We start from the raw sequence: 21,221 nt of genomic DNA, 5'->3' as shown, positions 1-21,221 counted from the left end.
TGTAGGTCGGGTTGCGCCAAACCACTATAAAATCTTGTGTTTGCATTCTCTCTTTCTTACTCTTTTAGTTTATATGCAATTGTCTTTATATTGTTTTATTATATATTTGTATATATTTGTCTCTTACATTCATATAATTTAAATTTACAAAAAGAGACCATCACTCTATTCACCCTCCCTTTAGGGTGATTACTATATGTTGGATTAGCCTAATTTTTTTAACACATTTGATTTAATTTATTATATAAAAATATAATTTTCTTAATAAGTGTTTTTAATATATTATATATATTTACTAAATATAAAAATACATGAATATTTAATATATATATATATATATATATATATATATATATATATATATATTGAATACATTTAAATTAAAATGGATAATAATTTTAATATTAAATATATTTTAAAATTATACATGTTATCATAATATTATTGTAAAATAATATATAATACAACTTAATAATAAATGTATATTTATAAAATTTTTATATTTTTTTATTGTCATAGAGGAATTATTATAAATATGACATATTATATATATATCAATTTTTTTAAAAAAACAATTTTAAAATATCTATTTTTTATTTCTTCTATAATATTTTAGAGTTTTTCTTAATATTATTAATATATGTTTTTTTTTTGTGTCAAAATATTTATTAATATATCTTTTATATATATAATATATTTGTAAAATGAATTATCAATATATTTATAATTATCGATATTTTTATCTTTACGAAATATTTAAGGAATAAACTCAATCATTTATTAATTATAATATTCAGGCTTCAATCGAGCTTCAAAGCCCCGGGCTGGAGCTTACATGAGGGCCCACCAGCCCAAAATAATCATAGACCATACACGTGGCAGAAAAAGCAAAGTAGTATAAAATCCATTGTGTCTTTTCCGTCCAGTATATAAGGGTCCAGTGTTTGAATTTTGAAAACATTGGATCTGTTACATTACATGGGTGTGAATGCAGCTTCTGTACTCAATCGACTTCTTCAGCGCAACACCCACAAGCCTAAAGCTCTACCCACCGACTCCAAAGCCTTAACCACAACAACTGTCCTTACTCACCTCAACGCCGGTCGCCTCCGAAAAGCCGTATCCATCCTCTTTGCTTCCCCAGTTCCCTTCCCCTTTTCACTCTATGCTCGCCTTTTCCAGATTTGTTCTTCCAATCTTGCAATCGTTGAGGCCCGTAAAGTGGAATCCCACTTGATTACCTTCTCGCCTGCACCGCCGATCTTTCTTTTGAACCGTGCGATTGAAACCTATGGAAAATGCGGTTGTTTGGATGATGCTAGGGAGCTGTTTGAGGAAATGCCCCAAAGGGATGGTGGTTCGTGGAATGCGATGATCACGGCCTATGCGCAAGGTGGGTGTGCGGAGAAGGCCTTGTGGTTGTTCTTGAGGATGAATAGATTGGGGATTTGGGCTAATGAGATCACGTTTGCTAGTGTTCTTGGATCTTGTGCTACAGTATTGGCACTGTTTCTTTCGAAACAGATTCATGGGCTTATCGTGAAATATGGTTTTTGCTGGAACGTAATTTTGGGGAGTTCTCTGGTTGATATATATGGGAAATGTCGGGTTATGAGTGATGCACGTAGAATGTTTGATGAAATTGAGAATCCAAATGCCATTTCCTGGAATGTGATTGTCAGGCGGTATCTTGAGATGGGTAATGAAAAGGAAGCAGTTGTTATGTTTTTTAAGATGATCCGAGCAAACATTAGGCCATTGAATTTTACATTCTCCAATGCTCTTATTGCTTGTTCTAGTATATCTGCACTCCAGGAGGGGATTCAGATTCATGGAGTTGCAATTAGGATTGGTTATGACGAGGATGAGGTGGTTTCTAGCTCTCTTATTGATATGTATGCAAAATGTGGGGGTTTGGAGAGCGCTTGTAGGATTTTTGAACTGCCCAGTTCAAAAAATTTGATCTCCTGGACTTCAATTGTGTCGGGGTATGCAATGAGTGGGCAAACAAGAGAGGCAAGAGTGCTCTTCGATGAGATGCCAGAAAGGAGTGTAATCTCATGGAATGCAATGTTAGCAGGGTATACACATTTCTGCCAATGGGAAGAGGCTTTGGAATTTGTTTTTCTGATGCGCAAAGCAACTCAAGACATTGACCATGTCACTGTTGGGTTAATCCTAAATGTGTGTGCTGGTCTTTCAGATGTTGAATTGGGAAAACAGGTTCATGGGTTTATCTATAGGCATGGTCTCTATTCCAATCTCTTTGTTGGCAATGCACTTCTTCACATGTATGGGAAATGTGGGAACTTGAGAAGCACAAGACTTTGGTTCTACCAGATGAGTCATTGGCGAGATAGGATTTCTTGGAATGCTCTATTGACTAGCCATGCTCGCCATGGCTTGAGTGAAGAAGCTATGACAATTTTTGGGGAGATGCAATGGGAGACAACGCCATCTAAATTTACGCTTGGTACACTTTTGTCAGCTTGTGCAAATATTTTTGCGCTTGAGCAAGGTAAACAAATCCATGGGTTTATGATTAGAAATGGTTATGAGATAGATGTTGTTGCCAGAGGAGCTTTGGTAGACATGTATTCCAAATGTCGATGTCTTGAATATGCCCTCAAGGTTTTTAAAGAGGCTCCTTCACGGGATTTGATTCTTTGGAACTCCATGATTTTGGGATGTTGTCACAATGGAAGGGGTAGAGACGTACTTGGACTGTTTGGATTGATGGAGGAAGAAGGGGTTAAGCCTGACCACATCACCTTTCAGGGTATTTTGCTTGGTTGTATTTGTGAGGGTCTTGCTGAGTTAGGTACTGAGTATTTTAATTCAATGAGCAACAAGTACTGTATCATACCTCGATTGGAGCATTATGAGTCCATGATTGAACTGTATGGTAGGCATGGGTTCATGGATGAGCTTGAGGATTTCATTAAGAGGATGCCATTTGAGCCCACTGTTGCAATGTTGACAAGAGTCTTCAATGCTTGCAGTGAACATGGTCACTCAAGGTTGGGAAAATGGGCTGCCGAACAACTAAATGAATTGAATCCTTCAACTCCATTTCATTTTCAAATTTTGGACAGAAGCAGAGTGGGCAAGTAGTAATAATCCGAACCACAAATTGGAGGGAATTATATTCACAGCTTCTGACCATGCAAGATGACAGAAGCTTGGGTCAAGCTTTGTATTCTAATGTCATGTGCTGAGCTGCTTGCTGGATGCCAGTGTTGGTAGTTATTCATGACCTCGAGAATGGGAGTCTGGATATTTTACTCTAGAACCGTCTGTCAATTCATGTTGATCTATACATGGGAGGACATTTTGAGTTTTTGATCTGTACATGAAAGGAGTCATCAGATAGAGCTCCAAAGAAGCATATTGGTTCCTACATCAAATAAGTGCAAGCTAGAGCTCCAACAAAAAAGGAAGATTTTTTGGAAAAACTTTACTGTACTGTCCCCTGTAAGAGTACTTAAACTGCTACAGGAGGAAGTTGGCTTCAGACAGTCATAACCAATCCTACAAAGGTGCCCATCTACAGGTATATGTTATGCACGTGGTGGAGTTAAATTATCTTTTAACTTGTTAGGCAGAGGTCAGATGGACTCTCTGTAGGACTCATTATTTCCGATTACCCTCGCGTTTCCTTCAAATTAATGTACATTTTTGTTGATCGAGAAAGAAGACAAGATGGTTTCATTGACCTTGATTATTCCATATATACAATCGTTTAAGAAGAAAAAGAACACAGAGAAACATCCTTCCAGTTATCCCCTCATCACTTGCACTGTAGCTGGCCATGGAGAAGATGAAAAAGGAGGAGGAGAGATTAAGCCTGGTGGATGGTGGGGTTTGAATTTGGCGCTCCTGAAATGAAGGTACCAGAAGGTAGATGCCTTTTATTATTCTATAGATTGTGCAAGTAAAAACACCACTATGAATGGCTAAAAAAATATACTAAGGTGTGAAACAAAAAAGCCTAGGACAAAGTAAATTAAAAACAATGGGAAATGAAATTCATAATGTGTTTGATGAATGTTTAAAGTAGAAATAATGAGGTTGAAATGCTATCTATTTTAGTTTGCATTGGGAATTAGTATGGTAACATTCTACTAAATACTTTGGTGCAATACAGAATCACAATTTGGAGAAGGGGATCAAACAAGAGACAATAATAACAGTAGAAATGAGAACAAAAAACACAAAGGGGGGCCATTATATCATCACCACCCTTAGACAAAGGCATAGGAGGGATACTATTTGGCATATTCAGGCCCTCCCAATCTTCTCTGACCAAAAGGAAACCCATATCCTTTCATTTCTTCCTAGATTTAAGGATCATAGAAATCAATCTCCCAAGTCATTATATTAAATATAACAAGTCCTAATACCATGTCTTTTGACTTGGTACAAAAAGAGTCGCTCATTGATCCCTATAACGTAGTTAGGGTTTAAGTTCATCATTACAACCATTATCAAAACACTCATGGTGCCTGGATTAGAGCAATAAAACAAAGAAGTTGAAGAGGAATAGTATGTAACAATCATTCAACCAACAAGTTACTTTCATTTAGTTTCATCTTTGCTTATAAACCCATGACTAATTTGGTCATTGGAGAGGGCTTGACCTTACCACCATCCTCGCTCAAACCAGCCCTTATCTATATTTTAGAGTGAAATCACCCACATAAGTCCTCCACTTGTTAGTTGTCAAAGGTGTAGAAGAGGGAGCAACATGTCTCTCTTTCCATTTATTAATTCAAAAATATCTTTATGTATCCACACAATATTATTAATACTAAACGGATTTTATGCCTCATTTCTATTTGAAAAAATTGCTTCAAAAAAATGAGAAAGAAATCTACTTCTTGTAAGTATCTTCCTATATGAGCATTCTGTGGATCCCTTTTTGGACGGCCCGAACTCTAAACCAATCAAATTGGTATAAGCTGGGCCTCAGAATCGAGGCCCATTTTGAATCGTTCGGTTTCTTCCAGTAGCAGTATAAAGGCAAGTCTGAACACTGAACTCATCGAGACACGAGAGCCCTGGCATAGAATCTTTATCACCGTTGGATACCAATGGAAGATCACAGTGACGCCGTCGAATCAAACAATCCGGGAGGAGGAGGAGGAGAAGAAGAAGAGTTGCAGAGACTGCTGGTACCTGATGTACACAGTCTTCCACTCTTTCCCCCTTCTGCTGTTCAATCCAACTTCGTTTCCTATTTCGCTCCAGGTTAGTGTGTTTCATTGCTGAGAAAATGTTGGAAAAACAATCGAAAATATTTGAATTTCTGGTTTTACACCTGTGTGGATTACTTGAGTTCAACGTAGAAAATGACTTGGATTATTATTATTATTTTTTTTCTGCCATTCATTTTCTTGGCAACCAAACAGTGAATAGTTTCGTCTCCGTTCTGATTGTGCTTTTATGGAGTTCATCCAGATTTTATGAAGCCAGGACACGATCAGTACGTTTATCGCCATGCCAATGGGTACAGTTCTGAGCTTTAACTTTGTTCTCGCATAATTCGTTTTTGCAAAAATTAGTTGATTTTGGAAGTTTTCTTTGACATGCGATGAGAAGATTGTGCGTAATCGGTTTGGCTCCTTCGCACGTCGCTCTTACGGAGAAAGGAGGAGTTACAGCCGTTGATTTCAATGTTGGGAAGACTGATCGAAGTGGGATTAAGGTTACCGGAAAGCGCAAGAAGGTAATTGCAATTTTACCTGAATGAGAATCTATAATTGATTTTAATAATAATAATGATAATACTGTTCGTTATCTTCCTTCATCAAGTTTATTATAGTGTTGATAGAGTGGTGGTGAATTTGATCTTACATATTATCAGTTCTAGTTAGGAATTTTAAGTTTAGAGTTCTTTTAACAGTAAGAAGTGAATAATTGTACATTTAGCTGTATTAGTTTGGGACTTAAATTCTCTTCTTTTTTTTTTTTCCAGTTGATTCAAAGTCTATGCCAAAACTGATCAAAATCATATAGCACTCTCATAGAAGAACCAAGATTTCTGCTTGGATTTGTGGTTGCAGTTGAATTAGGTTCTGAAATATGAAACTGCCAAAATTATACTCAGGGAATAGGATAATGGGGTATGGTTTTGGATTACTGTGATAGGAGCGTTTTCATGTATTGATTTTTGAAATTGAACTTTTTCCAGTTTTTAATGACATTGCACTCATATGTGTTCAGTGTTAGAGAGTTAATGTGTTAGTGGGCTTTAGACTAAAGGAGGCAATGTTGCTACTAATGTGTACTGGATTTCCTATCTGTCTAGATTGGCAATGGTTTGGGCTGTGTTCGGACTTGTATATTATTTTAGGTCAATTTGAAACCAATCTGCTGCCCAATTGCATTGGAAAAAGGATTGAAAATCTATAATTGTTAGAAGTGTCAATTGGCTTGGGCTCTTCAGTTTTAGGACTTTGAGCTGCACAAAGATTTTTCTATTTACTGAAGGGCATATCTGAGTTCATTTATTTGAGTGGATTGGTGACTTTGGGGCAGTTTTTCATTTCTTCTTGTTGTGCAGTTTTTTCATTTCTTGCTGTTGTATTTCACTACATTATGGATCAGTGTATCACATAATCAAATAAGTTATTTGGACTATATTTGTGTTACCAAATGGTAGGAGCTGCAATTATTTTTAGATGTTGAATTGGAGGCTAATCTCTCTCCCTCTTTCTCTCTCTCTCTCTCTCTCTCTCTCTCATAGACACACACTCATTCACACACATACTTACATTTATACATATAGCAAAGTTGTGCTTATTGAAGTTGGAGATATTCTTATGCAGAATGCACAACACTTTGAATCCAACTCAGCTTTGTGTAAAGTGTGCACCAATGATGCTTCTTATATAGTGAGGTGGCGTTCATTTAGTTCTTCTTTCCATTTTGGGGATATTTTGTTGTTTTTGCTTGTTATTTCTTTTGATGCTAAAAGTTGAGGGGGTCTGTGGCTTCTGACAGATGTTGTGTAAAAGGCAGTCTACTGGAAGTGAATGATAGATTAATCAAGCAGCCAGGATTGCTTAATTCATCGGTGAGAAGAACTGAAAGATACTAATTTTGAGTTATATTATGCAGAGATCATCATTTTATAAAAATTGTGTGATTGACTATGATAATTTTACTTAATTGACTTTGCAAGCATTTCATATTTCCCCCTATTTTGTGCCCATCATATTACTGTAGCTTCCCCTATCAAAGATGATCTATTCTCAAAGAAAATCATGCAGTATAGTCTGTCATGTGCTTTCAACTGCTTCCCACTTCTTTATTGTGAATTATGATCAACTACTAGGGGAATATCTTGGAGCATTGTCTTATACATGTTGCTATACCATTCTTGTTGCACTTCTATTGGCAAATTGTACCCAAAGTTATGGTCCTTTTAATCCAGAAATAACCTAAGATTAACAGCTGAGAGTACAGATAAGTGTTCCAACTTCCACTCCCAATAGTTTCATAAATATGTTCTTAGGAATTCTTCAAGTCTTAACCAAGAAATTTAATTAACAGGAGTTATGAGCAGGGATAAAGTATATCCTCTACTGGTAACATATTCGAGAATTAGATGTACCATCAAATGCCATTTCTCAACTAATATAACAACATTCTTTCTAGTTTCTTCCTCTTTATATGTTCATAATTCTTTGATGCCTATTATTATTAGTTTAGAATATGTATATCATTCTCAAAGGAGTATCAGATATTGAAAAGCAACCACATCCACTATCCTACTTGATTGTACAAGCTGTGTCTTACTATGATAACCATGCCATCAGAATTTGGTGTATGATCTAAAGTTGTGTCTGCTATCAGAATTATTCTAAACCATAGTGGAAAGGAGTCTTGGGTGGAAATTCTGCAGTTAGTTGGAATGGCAACTTCATGCCTTCATAATAATGACATCTTTCTGGGTTAGGTGGATGAGAATTGGCACTTACTTTTGATGGTGGTGTTAATGATAATTTTAGCTGCAACATTGTTGTTGGCACTGATGGTGGTCTGGTTGCAGTGGTAGCAATGGTGATGATGGCCATGATGAAATGGTGACAGCAGCAGTGATGAGGACAATGGAAAAAAAACCCAATAATTTGAATTGAGGACTTACGATACTGGAAGGAAAGAGAGGATACAGATGCTGGTAGCATCCACTTCCTTTCTATGCCTGCTATCCATCCTATTGAAACACACTCTTAGGACTATTTGTGTAGCACCATTGATGTAATAAAGTTGGTAGCATTTACAACCAGTTTTGTTGCTTTATGTAATTTCTCCATTCAATGTCTTGTGCTGAATATTTTGTATGCTATTCATTGACCCTTTTGTCTCAAGTTGCAGGCTGACAGAGAAGGATACATTGCAATTATCATGCCAAAACCAGCTGATTGGCTCAAGGTCAAGGCTTCGCTGATTGACATTGAAGAATACAAGAAACTGAAAGAAGTGTGTTGACCTGATTGCTGGATTTCTTTACCCCTTGAGGAATTCGAGTAAAGGAGACAATGCCATGACTTTACTTATCCTAGTATTTGCTGTCATTGCTACCTCCTTCGATGCTCCCCTAGTAAGGTACACTCATTACTGAAGATTTAATCATGTCAGGTTCCAAAATTTTGAAGTCTCAGTGGGTAAGATGGCATGCTTGGTGTGCTAGTTTTGCATTATTTTTGTAATAATGAAATACCTCGTCCAATTAATGTTTTTTTTTTTTTTTACATACATTTTAGAAATATTTCTCATGCATAAAGTGTTCACGCTATCAGCCTTTCTTTTGATATGCAAGCGTGACTGCTAGCATGATTATCCCATCGTCTTCCCTCCAAGGAAGAGTATCAGCATTGGGGTCTACCTGGGCTCAGCCCAGAGCAGCTAAGCCCTTCTACTGCTGCTGTGCTGTCTAAGCTCAGCCGACTGTGTGGAATAAACCTTGGGCTGGGCTCAAACAACCGTCCCCACTATTAGTTGTATTGCCAAATGGAAAAATGTTCGTTGCATCGCCAATTTAACAACCTTTTTGTCACGTGATTATTGGGTGCCAAAAGAGTAAACCCGTTCTTGTAATAAATATGGTGTATGATAAAAGCAAAATGGCAGAAGTCATGATGTGTTTAGCCCCATGTAGCACCATCCTTGTCAAAAGGCTTAGACACAGGGCCCAAGACCAACGAGGAAAAGGATTGGTTGGATTTAGTGAATATTTTATTAAATCTGTAATTTGTCAAACGGACCTGAACAAATCAGGGTCGGGCTGCCCTATCCAAGCCCAAAGTCGTTTGGATCTAATAAGCCAGTTACCGTTTTACCCTTTTATAACAATGGTGAGAGCAAGGACACAGATGTCGTGATTTATGGGCAAAATTCCGTGCATTGGCCACCTTGACACGACAACTATCAAGCAAATCTTGAGATTTATCAAATTTTCTATATTTTTTTATTGATTTATCAATGAAATTCTGATATTACATCGATTTTTCGACAAGTTTTGATTAATTTTATTAAAGAAGATCAATTTCTATTCATTGATAGAATCAACTGTGAATGAGCTTAAAAAACCCGTATATTTTTTACTTGATTTTAAGTACATAGAAATTGTATAAAGTATCATTTATTATGCATTCTACTTATTATGTTTTTTCCTTTAAGTTTTTAATTCTTTAGTGATTTTTTGAAAATACATATATATTTAAAATAAATAAATAAATAAATTTAATCCATAAAATTTGATTTTGAAAAGTAACTTTAATTTATTTTTGAAAATTAAAATATTAAAATTATTATTTTTAAATGATTTCACACATGATTTTTTTTTTTTTTGCTTCATATCATAACAATATATATTGTATCAAAATGTAAAATATATGCAAAAATTCTTTTAAAAAAATGGTTAGTCCTCCCTATTAAACATATGGAAATTATATTTTAAAAATGCTACTATTAATATTAATATTTTAATGAAACTTTCATTAATTACTTGTAACAATGTTACTAAAATATGATATTATTAATAATAATAAAATAAGAAATAAAACTGAAAATGAATTTAAATTATAGAAAATATTAGTTTTTACTTAATTAACTTATTCAATTATAAAATATAAAAATGGGATTAAATTAGAAAAATTTTAAAAATTAAAAAGATATAACTAAAATTCTATTAATAAAAGATAAATGGAAAAAATATTAAAGAAAAGAAATTAAAGAGGTGAAACAAAAGTGACACTTGATATCAAAAGGGAAAGTAAAGGGATAAGATCGGAGAAAGAAAGAATTATATAAAAGTAAAAAAAAAAAAAAAAAAGTCAAAAGTATGGGACCCACAAATACATTCACATTTTTTGATTTCTTTTAAGGGTATTTTTATTTTTCATATTTCATGTTCTTAACATTAATTATGCTCAATATGCAAACTTTAGACCCATTATTTGCTTTAACTAGTTCTAAATCATAATTATCTCTATTTTTTAATTCCAAAATTTGTTATTGATAAGTTTTAAAATTATATTTATTTCTAAATTTTTTATTAATTTTTGGAATATTTTTAGTAAGTTTTAAAATTGTGATTATTTTTAAAATAGTATTTAATTTTAAAAAGGATATATTTTAGATTAATGTTTTACAAATATAAACAGAGATATTTTATTTAAGAAGTTAGTGGACAACATAACCATTTAGCAAAAACTTATCCTCCAATTCTACTTTCAAGTTCTTGAAAATAACTTTTAGTTATAATAAATGTGAGAAACTTCAATAAAAATTCCATGAAATCCACTAACAAGCACGGGGAATGAAATCCACTAACACCTAGTAACTTACTAGGTGTAAAAGTCATAAATATTTGACAGTATTAAATATTAAGTTATTTATTTTTTTAATATATTATTTTTATTAAGTTCTAAAGAGTGAAAAAATCAATGGTTATTTTAGCATTAAGAAAAAAATTAAATATTTTGATTTTTTCTAAAATATTTTTAAAATAAATAATAAGTTAACAAAAAATAAAAATAAAAAGCCTTAAAAGCAAGTTGCTTTCGATTAAAAAGTTAAACAAATTATTATATACTTTGAAAATTTATGAACAAATATAATTTTGATGATGAGTCTAAAGACCCGTTCTCTAAATTGGTTGAGCGGGTCAACATCCAGACACTGCTGACAGAAACATAAATGATGACTACTCTGAGTCCCTTATTTCCTGGATAACAAGCATTCTAGATTTATTTATGGTGAGCAAACACAAGTAGATATGGTCTTCAAGCTCTTCCAGCTGCTCCAGAAAGAAAGAGTCATGGACATGAAATTCCTTCACCACCTCCATCAACATCTCGCTCTTTCCATTTCTAACACACATATCAACAATGGCTTTGCTGTGTTCTACCTCATCGTATAACCTGCTCACCAGTCGACTCATGGTGTCAAAATCGTTGACCAAAATGTAAATCCCCTTTGCTGCAGCATCCAGCTGTTCCCCAAGTCTTTCAAGGAAGCACGTGCCAAGTCCCCTACGAGCAAACACATACCTATTCCTAACTGCACCCACAAAACAACCCATGAGCCCTGGTGCTATCACAATGCCAACTATGCTATGAATCGCCAGCACCACCAGAGCAACCGCCACTGCACTATAAGAGATAATGAGACTAAACCCTGCAACCCTCTTGCACAGCCGGTTAAGCTTCGCTCTCCTTCGGGTTTTCTTGCTTTTCGATACGAGTTTAGGCAGCAAAGTCTTGCAGCTTTCATGGATATCATGGAACTGCACAGGGCCAGCGGCCATTAATGGGTTGGTGAGCTTTGAGAACTTAGCTAGCTCTCTGAATATGGTTCCATACTGTTCTGTGGTGTAGTATTCGCCATCATCAAGCCTTTTGGTTAGCTTAATTACCCTTTTGATTATTTGGTAATTAGCGCGTGTTTGATGGATTCTTAGGAGGAGTATTTCACAGATCTTGCATGCTTCTAAGCTGGCTTGGAAGTAGTCAATAAGAAGGTGATGGAGATTTAGGGTTTGGATCATGTTGGCTAGGGTTTCTTGGCATGGCTCGAGGAGGTAGTCGGAGAGATGGATATAGAAAGGAAAAGATGAGGAGGAGGAGGAGGAGGAGGGGAGTTCGTTCATGAGCTGACCCTGAACTTTGCTGTGAATTTCTATGTAAGACTTGGTTCTGAAGGCTTCCATGTATTCTTCATTCACGTTTGACTTCGTACACAAGCTATCCACGCCACCCTTTCTAGATCCTCCTGACAACAGAAAACAAAACGCGTTGAATCAACATAGAATGCGCATCAAGAAATCAACTCTCCGACTCTTCTTCAGATTTTTTCCATGATCAGAAATTTTGATTAAGAAATCCCAGGAATTAATACTCAAGTATTTCAAACATATGAATCAAAAGCTTCCCAAAAAGCGAAGGCCCCTAGAAAATTTTTGGAAAAAGAAAAAAATCCCCGAACCCTAGAATTTTGGCCCTCGTTTTACAAATTTAATTCTCCAACACATGACTAAAAGTAATTAAATATGGAAAATTTAGAACTTGAGGTAAAAACCCAGAAAACCTAATCTGCATAACACAAACCCCATCAAAGATCTAGCCTTACAAGAGACCAAAAAGAAGATCCATGAAGCTGATGGAATATTTTTCAAAAAAAAATGGGAGAAAGAAAATTAAAGAAAATCTTGTAAAAGATGATGATCATCGAACTCACCGGCCCTTGTAAAGTGAGACTTGAACTTCCGCCACATAATATTTTTCATCTGCGCAACGACGTCGGCCAGAGAATGAATGAAAAGCCAATGTATTTTGTTTCTCTTTAAATAGAAGAGAAAGAGGCCAAAGCCGAGAGAACGTTTGAGGGGGGTGAGGGCGTTTTGGCTTCAAGAAATTGAAGAAGAAAAGAACAAGAAACCAGTTGGCAGTTAACCCCGCCTCAGTTGATTTGCTTTGGTAGCACGACAGCCACCTCCACACGGTGTGTTGTCCACGTGTAATAACCCGAGCCAAGCCTTATGCCAGTGGTGCAATTACCGCAACATTGCCCCTTTAATTGCTGAGTTTCTGGGCTTTCATATTTGGATTTTGTATATCTTTTCAAGGAAGAAGAAAGCGACTGTTAACGGCTTAAGCTGGTTTATATGGGTGCCTGGGTAACTGGGTTTGAATTATGGCTGATTTGTCCGCCACGTCAACAAGTGTTTGGAGTTTCTAATATTCACATCACTTTCTATTCTACGTCACCACCCCCTACTTTTATTGTGGTTTATCCATGGAAGATGTGGCATGCGCTCCTCGATTGAACAGATCATGGGAAGAAGATAATTGTCATGATCAAATGGATTAGAGTTCCAAATTTTATTTTCTACTTTATATTTGAATTGATTTTATGCGAGGTTTGGAGGTCGTTGGTTATCCATGGATGATTAGTGTGCATGATCTTTGGGGTTAAGTTTCTATACAAGTTTGGTAGGATATTTCTTCAAAATGATACAAAATATTCGGGATATCATAAATTTTAAATTTTTATGATTATTAAGAACATTTATATTATACATTTCTAGCATAATTAAAGTTTTTATAATGCATTGTGTTCTTATTAGTAGTAATTTCATTAAAAAAAAAAATTACTTATATAGTTCGGGATCTCTATTCCAAACGTTTTTAAGGAAAATCACTTTATATTTATTTATAAATTAAAAGTGTATTAGAAAACCATTTTAAAAAGTATTTTTAGGTTTTTTTTTAATTCTTGAAACATAAAAAATTTTAAACATTAAAAATATTGAAAATATTTCCAACAATCACTAGCAAACATATACTAATAATCTATTTGATAGTAATTTTATAAAACACTTTTAATTTATAAAATATTTTAAATAAAATATTAGGTGTTTGATAAAATTTAAGAAATATTTTTAAAAATTTTAAAAATCACTTGTAATATTAAAAAATCATTTGATAATGATTCACAAAGAAACAATAATTTTCTTAAAACTATGAAAGTACTTTCAAACACAACAATAGTGTTGGTGATGTATTATATAAAAATAATAATAATAATTAAAAAAAAAATCACGTGTAAGTAATTTTATAGAGATCATTAAAGTGATACTCTAGATTTTTAAGAAGTGATTTTAAAATTTTGTTAAAACACTAAAGTTTTGTAAAATAAAGCTTTCGAATACTAAGAAGAGCTTCTAGTCCTCTCAAAATTAGTTTAATTAATATTTACCTTCTAAAAAATAAAATAAAAATAAAAATCAATAACACATGCTATGGCTTAGATGGGTACTTGGATTTAGCTAGTATATTTTTATGGTAGTATTTTTTATCAAAAACATTTTATGTAAAGTAAGTTAGTTTTTAAATATAAATAAAAAATGTTTTTAATGGTATTTTACTATTTTTATAATTTATCATATAGCAAAATGTAATTAAAAATGTTATATTGTGAAATCTAAATCAATTTTTACGCTTGATTTGGAATGTTGGGATTAAGCTGTCTAGTCAGCTTATAGAATTCAATGGGGCATATTTTTATGTGATGATTGACGAATTTATCCTATTACATGTTTTAACCCTTTTGTTTTACATCGAGAGATTTTTGTTCATATTATATATTTTAACCTTTTTGTTTTAGTAAGGGGTCGTAATTGAGAAGTTTTTTAGAACTTTGTCATATTTCTTTTTCTTTTAATTAATAGATTGTCGAGTGTTGGTGCACCATGTGGACATAGGGATAAAATTGATCATCGCAGCACATTAAAAATTAAAAATATCATGTTTTTCTTTATTTTCTATTCGTGTATACATGATTTTGTTTTAAAAAAAAAAACTCTAACTAAATTTAAAAAAATTAAATTAAATTTTTTTTATTAAAAATATATAATTAAGTATTTGTCAAAGGAAATAGGGGTCATGTTGTTGGAAAGTAAACACAAACTCAAATAATGGAATTATTTCTAATAATGTATGTCCAGCCAAGCGACATGAATCATGATTGAAAGAAAGTCCATACCATATAGACTTGCCATTTAAATACCTAAAACATTATTGCTTGCACTCTTTGACGTCTTGAAATAATGTTGCAATCAAAATTGAAGTCTCACACATGATGAGAAAGCTAGGGAAGTTGTACGAAGGCATGAAGGAACAAACATCCATCATCCCCACAATTTCTAAGTATATTATAAGCTTTTCAACACTCAACCGTGTTCTCTAGACTTGGGAACTTCGGCCGTCTCTACATCCATTCAACGTCAAGGTAGAGGAAGCCTTTCCAAAGATAATTACCATTAAAATTATTTTAAAACATAATTATTTTTTAAGATTAAAATGTCAAAAAAACTATTTGCTATCTCAAATTTTAAAATATTTAAAAATAACTTTTATGGATACAAGATTTACCATCTTTTATATAGAAATTATTATGATTTTTTTTTAATGAAATATATTCTCATTCCATAAATATAATTTGACATTTACTTTAATAAAGTTATGGGTTTTTTTTCTTCTCCCGGAAAAGCTTTTACATATATCACATTTATGCGGTATTATTTAATTAACTGAAAATTAGTAACTTAAAAATAACAACCCATTTACTCACCTCTATATTTTAGATTATTGGATTTCATGTAGGAGTGGATTTTCAATTTTTTAAAATCATATATCGGATTAATTTTTACATTTAAAAGGTGTTTAGTAAAATTTAATATATATTATTTAATAAGTTAAGTTGATTTTAAGTTAAATTATACTTAAAGTATTTATTTAAAATTTATTACTTAATTTTAATTTAAGTATTAAAGTGTTTTTATAAAATCACTTAAAATTTATTTTAAAATTTTAAATTGACATATTTATTTTCATATATTATAATTAAGATAAAAGAGATCAAGTAATAATAGAAGTCGTGAAATATATAAGAGATTGTGAAAATAATTAAGATAAATAAAAATAAAAATATGAACTTAAAAATAAGTTGATTATTTTTACTTATTACTTAAAAATTATTTTTTATTTTAAATTATGTCACTAAGTTATATTATCAAATATATTTAATTTATTTAATAACTCAAATTAAATTATTAAGTTAATTCACCAAATAGATTTAGCATAGGTGTACTAAAATAACTAGGAATAAAAATGATAGATGGGTAACTGAAAAACAAATTGGGCAACTGTTTGGTTTGGTCTCAAATTTAGGCAGGTTCAGCTGCCATAATTGCAACCCATGGGTTGTTGTACAATGACATAAATTAAGCATTAATTAAGGTAAGGCCAAGTGCCGCATATCTCTAAAGATTTGGAGACTGGCCAGCAATATCGATGACGAAACGATACCGAACATCATTGTTTGCAAGGCGCTCGAGGGCTTCATTAATCTGGTCTGGTTTCACCACCTCGATATCACATGTGATGTTGTGCTTTCCACACACATCCATCATCTCCTGCGTCTCATTCATCCCTCCTGTCATGCTTCCCTTCACCGTTCTCTTCCCGAATATCAGAGGGAAAGACGGCAGCTCCATGGGCTTCTCTGGTGCGCCTACGATCACCATTGTCCCGTTCACCTTCAGCAGTTCCAAGTAGTGCCCCAGGGAGTGGTTCGCAGACACTGTGTCCAGTATGAAGTCCAGACTCCTCTTCCCTGCCTGTCTCCATTCCCAAATTTAACAAAAACATCACCAATAAATTCTATCTTAATGGTCAATTTTGTAGGTGATAGAGATATAGTCAGACAAGAGTAAGACCTGCATTTGTTTGGGGTCGGTGCTAACTATGAAATGGTCTGCGCCCAGGCGCTCTTTCGCCTCTCTCTCTTTTGAGGGAGAGGTGCTGATGATGGTCACATGGAGGCCAAAAGCCTTTGCAAATTTAACTGCAACATGACCCAGTCCTCCCAAACCGATTATTCCTAGCTTCTTCCCCGGTGACTCTAGCATCTTGGTGTCTTTCATGGGGCTGTACACTGTTATTCCCGCACATAACATTGGAGCCACTGCATCCATTGGCAAATTCTCCGGCACCCGAACCACATACCTTCACGTGATTAATTAATATATCAAATATTAAATTACATGTATCGGCAAGTTCAAAGCTGTACGGGAAACACTCAATTCAGTATGTATACTGGCCTACCTGCCATCTTCAATAACAAATTCATTAATCACGTGAAGGTCCAGTCACTAAAAAATAAGGCTAGCTCATCCACATGAGCTGAAGTACTGATAGAAAATGGAGACCACCTTGATTTTTGGCATCTCATGACATTAAAGACTCTACATTTAGTTGATAGATGGTGTCGGCAAGCTAGGTTGTTCTTATTAAATGGTCTTTAGCCGAAAATTGTACCTTTTTTTTTTTTTTTTGGACATTCTCTTGACAAATCTGACAATTTGATTTTGCTATCTTGGTTTGAAGTGAAAATATTTATGCAGGAATCAATACTATGAAAATCCCAGAGAGTGATTAGGGAAATAGTAGGAGCAGAGAGTGATGAGGATTACCTCTGATCTGCAACCAACATTCTGGAGTATCCACCATAGGTGATGCTACCATCCCAGAAAATACCATTGTAGGTAAACTGAATCTGATCACAGTAGTTCTCCTGAGAGCTCTTGCAGAACTCACACTCCAAACATGATGCCGCCAAGCATCCTACTCCTACCCTGTCCCCTGTTTTGAACCTTGTCACGTTGGTTCCTACCTTGGTGACAACCCCAGTAATTTCATGCCTGAATGCCACATATTCAATAGTAAAAATTATGAATCCTATGGGTACATACATTATACATACATACATACAGAGAAAGAGAAGAGAGAGAGTTTTATATGGACAGCTACCCGGGGACAACCGGATACATGGTGATGCCCCAGTCATTCCGGACATGGTGGAGATCAGTGTGGCATATCCCACAGTACAAGATTTCAATGGTAACATCATTGGGGCCGTTTTCTCTGCCATTGTCATCACAAATCCATCAGTTCATCGGTTACTAATTAACTGTTCTAATTGAATCACAGAGAAAAAGTTTTGGAAACCATGCACCTTCTCTTGAAGACGTACGGGGTGATCTTGCCGGAGGAATCATGAGCTGCCCACCCAGAAACAGTCTGTGTGTGATTCGGGGTTGTCTGAGCCATATATCTATGTATGGAAAGAAAGAACAGGGGCTTGAGATGTGGGTTTACCCTTTTCTTTGAGCTTGTGCCATTTTGGGGAAATTTGGATGCCATACTTATATGGGCAGTAATAAAGCTCGGGCCATGTGGTAGGTCAAAATATTACTCAGCCCCTGTTCTAGCTACCTCCAGTCTGTGATCCGATTGAATAACCACTCCACCTGCCCAATAAATGGAAAGCGCCGTCCCCCTTGATGTTGCTACAATTAAAGCCATCTAGAAAAGGAAGATGCTTCTTCAAGGTGTCTCTCGTTTAGTTCACTCTGAGAACACCGGTTATGGAGCAAAGATAAATAATTAGGAAAAAGAGAAAAGACCAAAACTTCAATTTAGTATTAATTTGAGACAAAACCTACCTCAACGAACACCTACCTCCACTCACTCAAATCCGTATGTGGGGCATGCAGCAGCAGAAGTAATAAAGGCGAGTCTCGGTTTTAAACTTCAGCCTGAGATTGGGCTACTTTGTTTTGAACTTTTAATGGGCCGACGTGGTGTGCTCTCTCGTGTCAGTCAACCCCGGGCCTCCACTTATTGATTTTCCCATGACGCAGAAAAGCGGGTCCAGGGTTTGGGTCCATTCCAGACTATTCAGGCCCAATTGGAAAATGGAAAATGCCCATTTCTCAAATGAAATCTTGGACATTTCCAAAGAAATTCATACTACTAATTAGAATAATTTGTGGATTTTAATAGTCGAACTTAGAGGACGTTTGTTTTTAAAGCTTTTTATTGAAAGCAATTTACTTTCAAACAGTAAGTTATTTGTTTTTCTATTTTTTTCATGACTTATTATAAATTTTTTACTAAATAAAAAAAGATAAAATATTTGATTTTTTTTTTAAATAGAAAAAGTAACATACTAGTTTTTCTTTAATTTTTTTACTTAATAGAAATAAAATATTACAAAATCAGACAACCTAATACTCAACACTATTAAACACTATTTAATTTTAAGATCTACTTCAAATTAAGGAAAAAAAAAACCAAACACCTAACATAACTATCACAAAACTAATCCTCCTCGTTAATTTCAAACCCTCTAACTAATAATCTCATTGTATGCAACGGAAAGAAAAAATTTTAAAAATAAGAAAAAGGTAATGTGGAAAATCAAATGAGCACTTTTTTCTTCTATACCTATGAGAGTGTAAGTGAACGGAAAAAACCTAATAAAATTGATCAAATCCAACCAAAATCAATTTAGCTTTCAAAAACTATATGGATTGGTTCAATTTTCAGTTTTTTCATCTTTAGTGTTAAGCAAGTAAAGCCAAGAACTTGGTATGATCATCAATGGATAATAACAAAATATTTAACACTAGTAATTGAAGGAATAAGTGAAGCACCTCAAAGATTTATATGTATTAATGCAAAAGGTCTTATAGTTCGAGATTGAGACAAAATAAAAGGAAGTCTATGACTCTTGACAAATTGACTTGAATTATAAAAATTGAAGAAATTAGAATCTCTTGGTTTTTTAATATTACAAATATAAAAAAACTTTATGAAGTAGAGCTAAAGTTGGATGGCCCAAACATCAATGCCAGATGTTGAAATTTTTGGTTTAAACTAAGAAGGCTTTGGAGTTAGAAAGTGGGATGAGATGGCTTGATGAGGTGACTTCGTAGACACCACAATCAATGTCCCTAGGATGAGGATATTGAGTGTGTGTCCTAATCCTTCACAAGAAAATAATTAGGGTGAAATTTAACAAGGGTCCTATTGTCTTTATACAATTTAGACACATTGATAAGGTTATTTGAGGTGACATGTGTGTGATATATGTGATTAAACAAAAAAGAATGTGAAGAACTTAATAGTGTAGCATATCTAACATGAGAAATTGAAATTGTTTTACCATCCCCAACTATCACTTGATCTACCCTATGAATAGTGTTATCGAATCTAGCATGCAGTAGTCTGGTATGAAATGATGGTTACTCTTGAGTTCATGCACCAGCTACTATCAACCATAAAATTTGTAGTAATTATGTCTCTAGACGTTATGTTGAACATTTGATAACTAATGGACTCAGTTTGGGGAAAAGGGATGTTGGATTGGTTGATAATTTAAATTTTTCATATGATAACAGATGTTCGTTGTGTGGCGAGGTTTGCCACAAATTTGGCAATGAGGTTTAGGCTTGTGTTGGGGTGGATTGAGTGATGGGTGCCCAATAGGATGAAGGGGAATTACTTAAGGTTTTGCCAAGGAGACCAAGTTAGTTTTGATATTAGGAGAATGGATGAGAGTTGTTTGGTGGATATCTATTTTGATTGGGAAAATTACAAGGACCAAAGTATGAAGAATTGGGTTTGAAGGGGTTTTTGTTCAAGTTAAGTTTAGACAAGTTGGTTTGAAGAGAATTCATTTGGTCATATGAGTTTTGTGAATCCAGCCTAAATTCATAACTATGCAACACACTATGTATCTCCTCTATGCTAGGTTTATCTGGTCAATTGGTTATAAAGGTAACAAATGAATTATAGGTATAGCCAAGACCCCCTAAACAAGTGAAGAACATGGTTTATGTATGAGATAAACCCACCTGTGGTAACAAGAGTAGTGTAGAGATGCTTTATTTTTTGAATGTATTTCATAACAATCATTCCCCCATTCTTTCAAGTTTTATAGTTTGGTACGAATTTTAGTCAAATGAGGCAAAAGTGCAATTAAGTAGATTTGGTTGAGAGCATTCCAAGACTCTAAAGTAATTGAATAGCCAACCATTTGAGATAGCATTCCTTTGGTAAAAAACGCATAAATCCAACTCATAATAAGTTAATTAAAGCGATGTCAAATAGTGAAGTCAGGATTTACTCTTTGCATTTGGGCATCAAGAAAATGGACTAGAGAAGATTGAGACCTATCGATGAAATCTTCCATTCCATTTGCAATAATGACATTGAGTAATTGATTTTTCCAAATGAGATAGTTATTCTCATCAAGCTTCACACTAAGAGGTTGATTTAAGGAGGAAGAACTAGTTGAGTGCC

At 34.2% G+C, this 21,221-nt stretch overlaps 4 protein-coding genes across 7 annotated transcripts; 2 read left to right on the top strand and 2 right to left on the bottom strand.

Moving 5' to 3' along the window:
• The first annotated feature begins 978 nt into the window (after positions 1-978).
• Positions 979-3,715, top strand: LOC117905417 (pentatricopeptide repeat-containing protein At3g26540). Its single transcript, XM_034818342.1, has one exon. The coding sequence runs from the start codon at positions 979-981 to the stop codon at positions 3,112-3,114; it is 2,136 nt and encodes a 711-aa protein (XP_034674233.1). The 3' UTR covers positions 3,115-3,715.
• A 1,227-nt stretch (positions 3,716-4,942) lies between these two features.
• LOC117907856 (protein Abitram) lies at positions 4,943-9,161 on the top strand. Of its 4 annotated transcripts, XR_004650070.1 has the most exons (7): positions 4,944-5,250; positions 5,461-5,509; positions 5,602-5,728; positions 6,831-6,901; positions 7,006-7,078; positions 8,057-8,185; positions 8,383-8,447. XR_004650070.1 is itself a non-coding variant. In XM_034821518.1 (6 exons), the coding sequence occupies exons 1-6, from the start codon at positions 5,094-5,096 to the stop codon at positions 8,494-8,496; spliced, it is 597 nt and encodes a 198-aa protein (XP_034677409.1). In that variant the 5' UTR covers positions 4,943-5,093; the 3' UTR covers positions 8,497-9,161. The 4 variants fall into 4 exon arrangements, 3 of the variants coding, with proteins under 3 accessions (XP_034677409.1, XP_034677411.1, XP_034677410.1); XM_034821518.1 differs by lacking the exon at positions 8,057-8,185 and having other exon boundaries at positions 4,943-5,250; positions 8,377-9,161; XM_034821519.1 differs by lacking the exon at positions 8,057-8,185 and having other exon boundaries at positions 4,947-5,250; positions 8,383-9,161.
• A 1,963-nt stretch (positions 9,162-11,124) lies between these two features.
• Positions 11,125-12,879, bottom strand: LOC117907423 (UPF0496 protein At1g20180). Its single transcript, XM_034820959.1, has 2 exons — positions 12,748-12,879; positions 11,125-12,282 (listed from the first exon to the last, which is right to left on the bottom strand). Exons 1-2 carry the CDS (start codon positions 12,794-12,796, stop codon positions 11,216-11,218), a joined length of 1,116 nt encoding a protein of 371 aa, XP_034676850.1. The 5' UTR covers positions 12,797-12,879; the 3' UTR covers positions 11,125-11,215.
• Positions 12,880-16,187: 3,308 nt separating this feature from the next.
• On the bottom strand, positions 16,188-18,264 carry LOC117906110 (probable cinnamyl alcohol dehydrogenase 6). Its single transcript, XM_034819060.1, has 5 exons — positions 18,088-18,264; positions 17,883-17,996; positions 17,546-17,773; positions 16,790-17,078; positions 16,188-16,690 (listed from the first exon to the last, which is right to left on the bottom strand). The coding sequence occupies exons 1-5, from the start codon at positions 18,180-18,182 to the stop codon at positions 16,334-16,336; spliced, it is 1,083 nt and encodes a 360-aa protein (XP_034674951.1). The 5' UTR covers positions 18,183-18,264; the 3' UTR covers positions 16,188-16,333.
• Between the last annotated feature and the right edge of the window lie 2,957 nt (positions 18,265-21,221).

The sequence above is a fragment of the Vitis riparia genome, chromosome 18, assembly GCF_004353265.1.
Source record: "Vitis riparia cultivar Riparia Gloire de Montpellier isolate 1030 chromosome 18, EGFV_Vit.rip_1.0, whole genome shotgun sequence".
NCBI classification, from domain to species: Eukaryota; Viridiplantae; Streptophyta; class Magnoliopsida; order Vitales; family Vitaceae; genus Vitis; species Vitis riparia.
The sequence above is the reverse complement of the archived record's forward strand: the minus strand, read 5'-3'. Positions and strand labels throughout refer to the sequence as shown.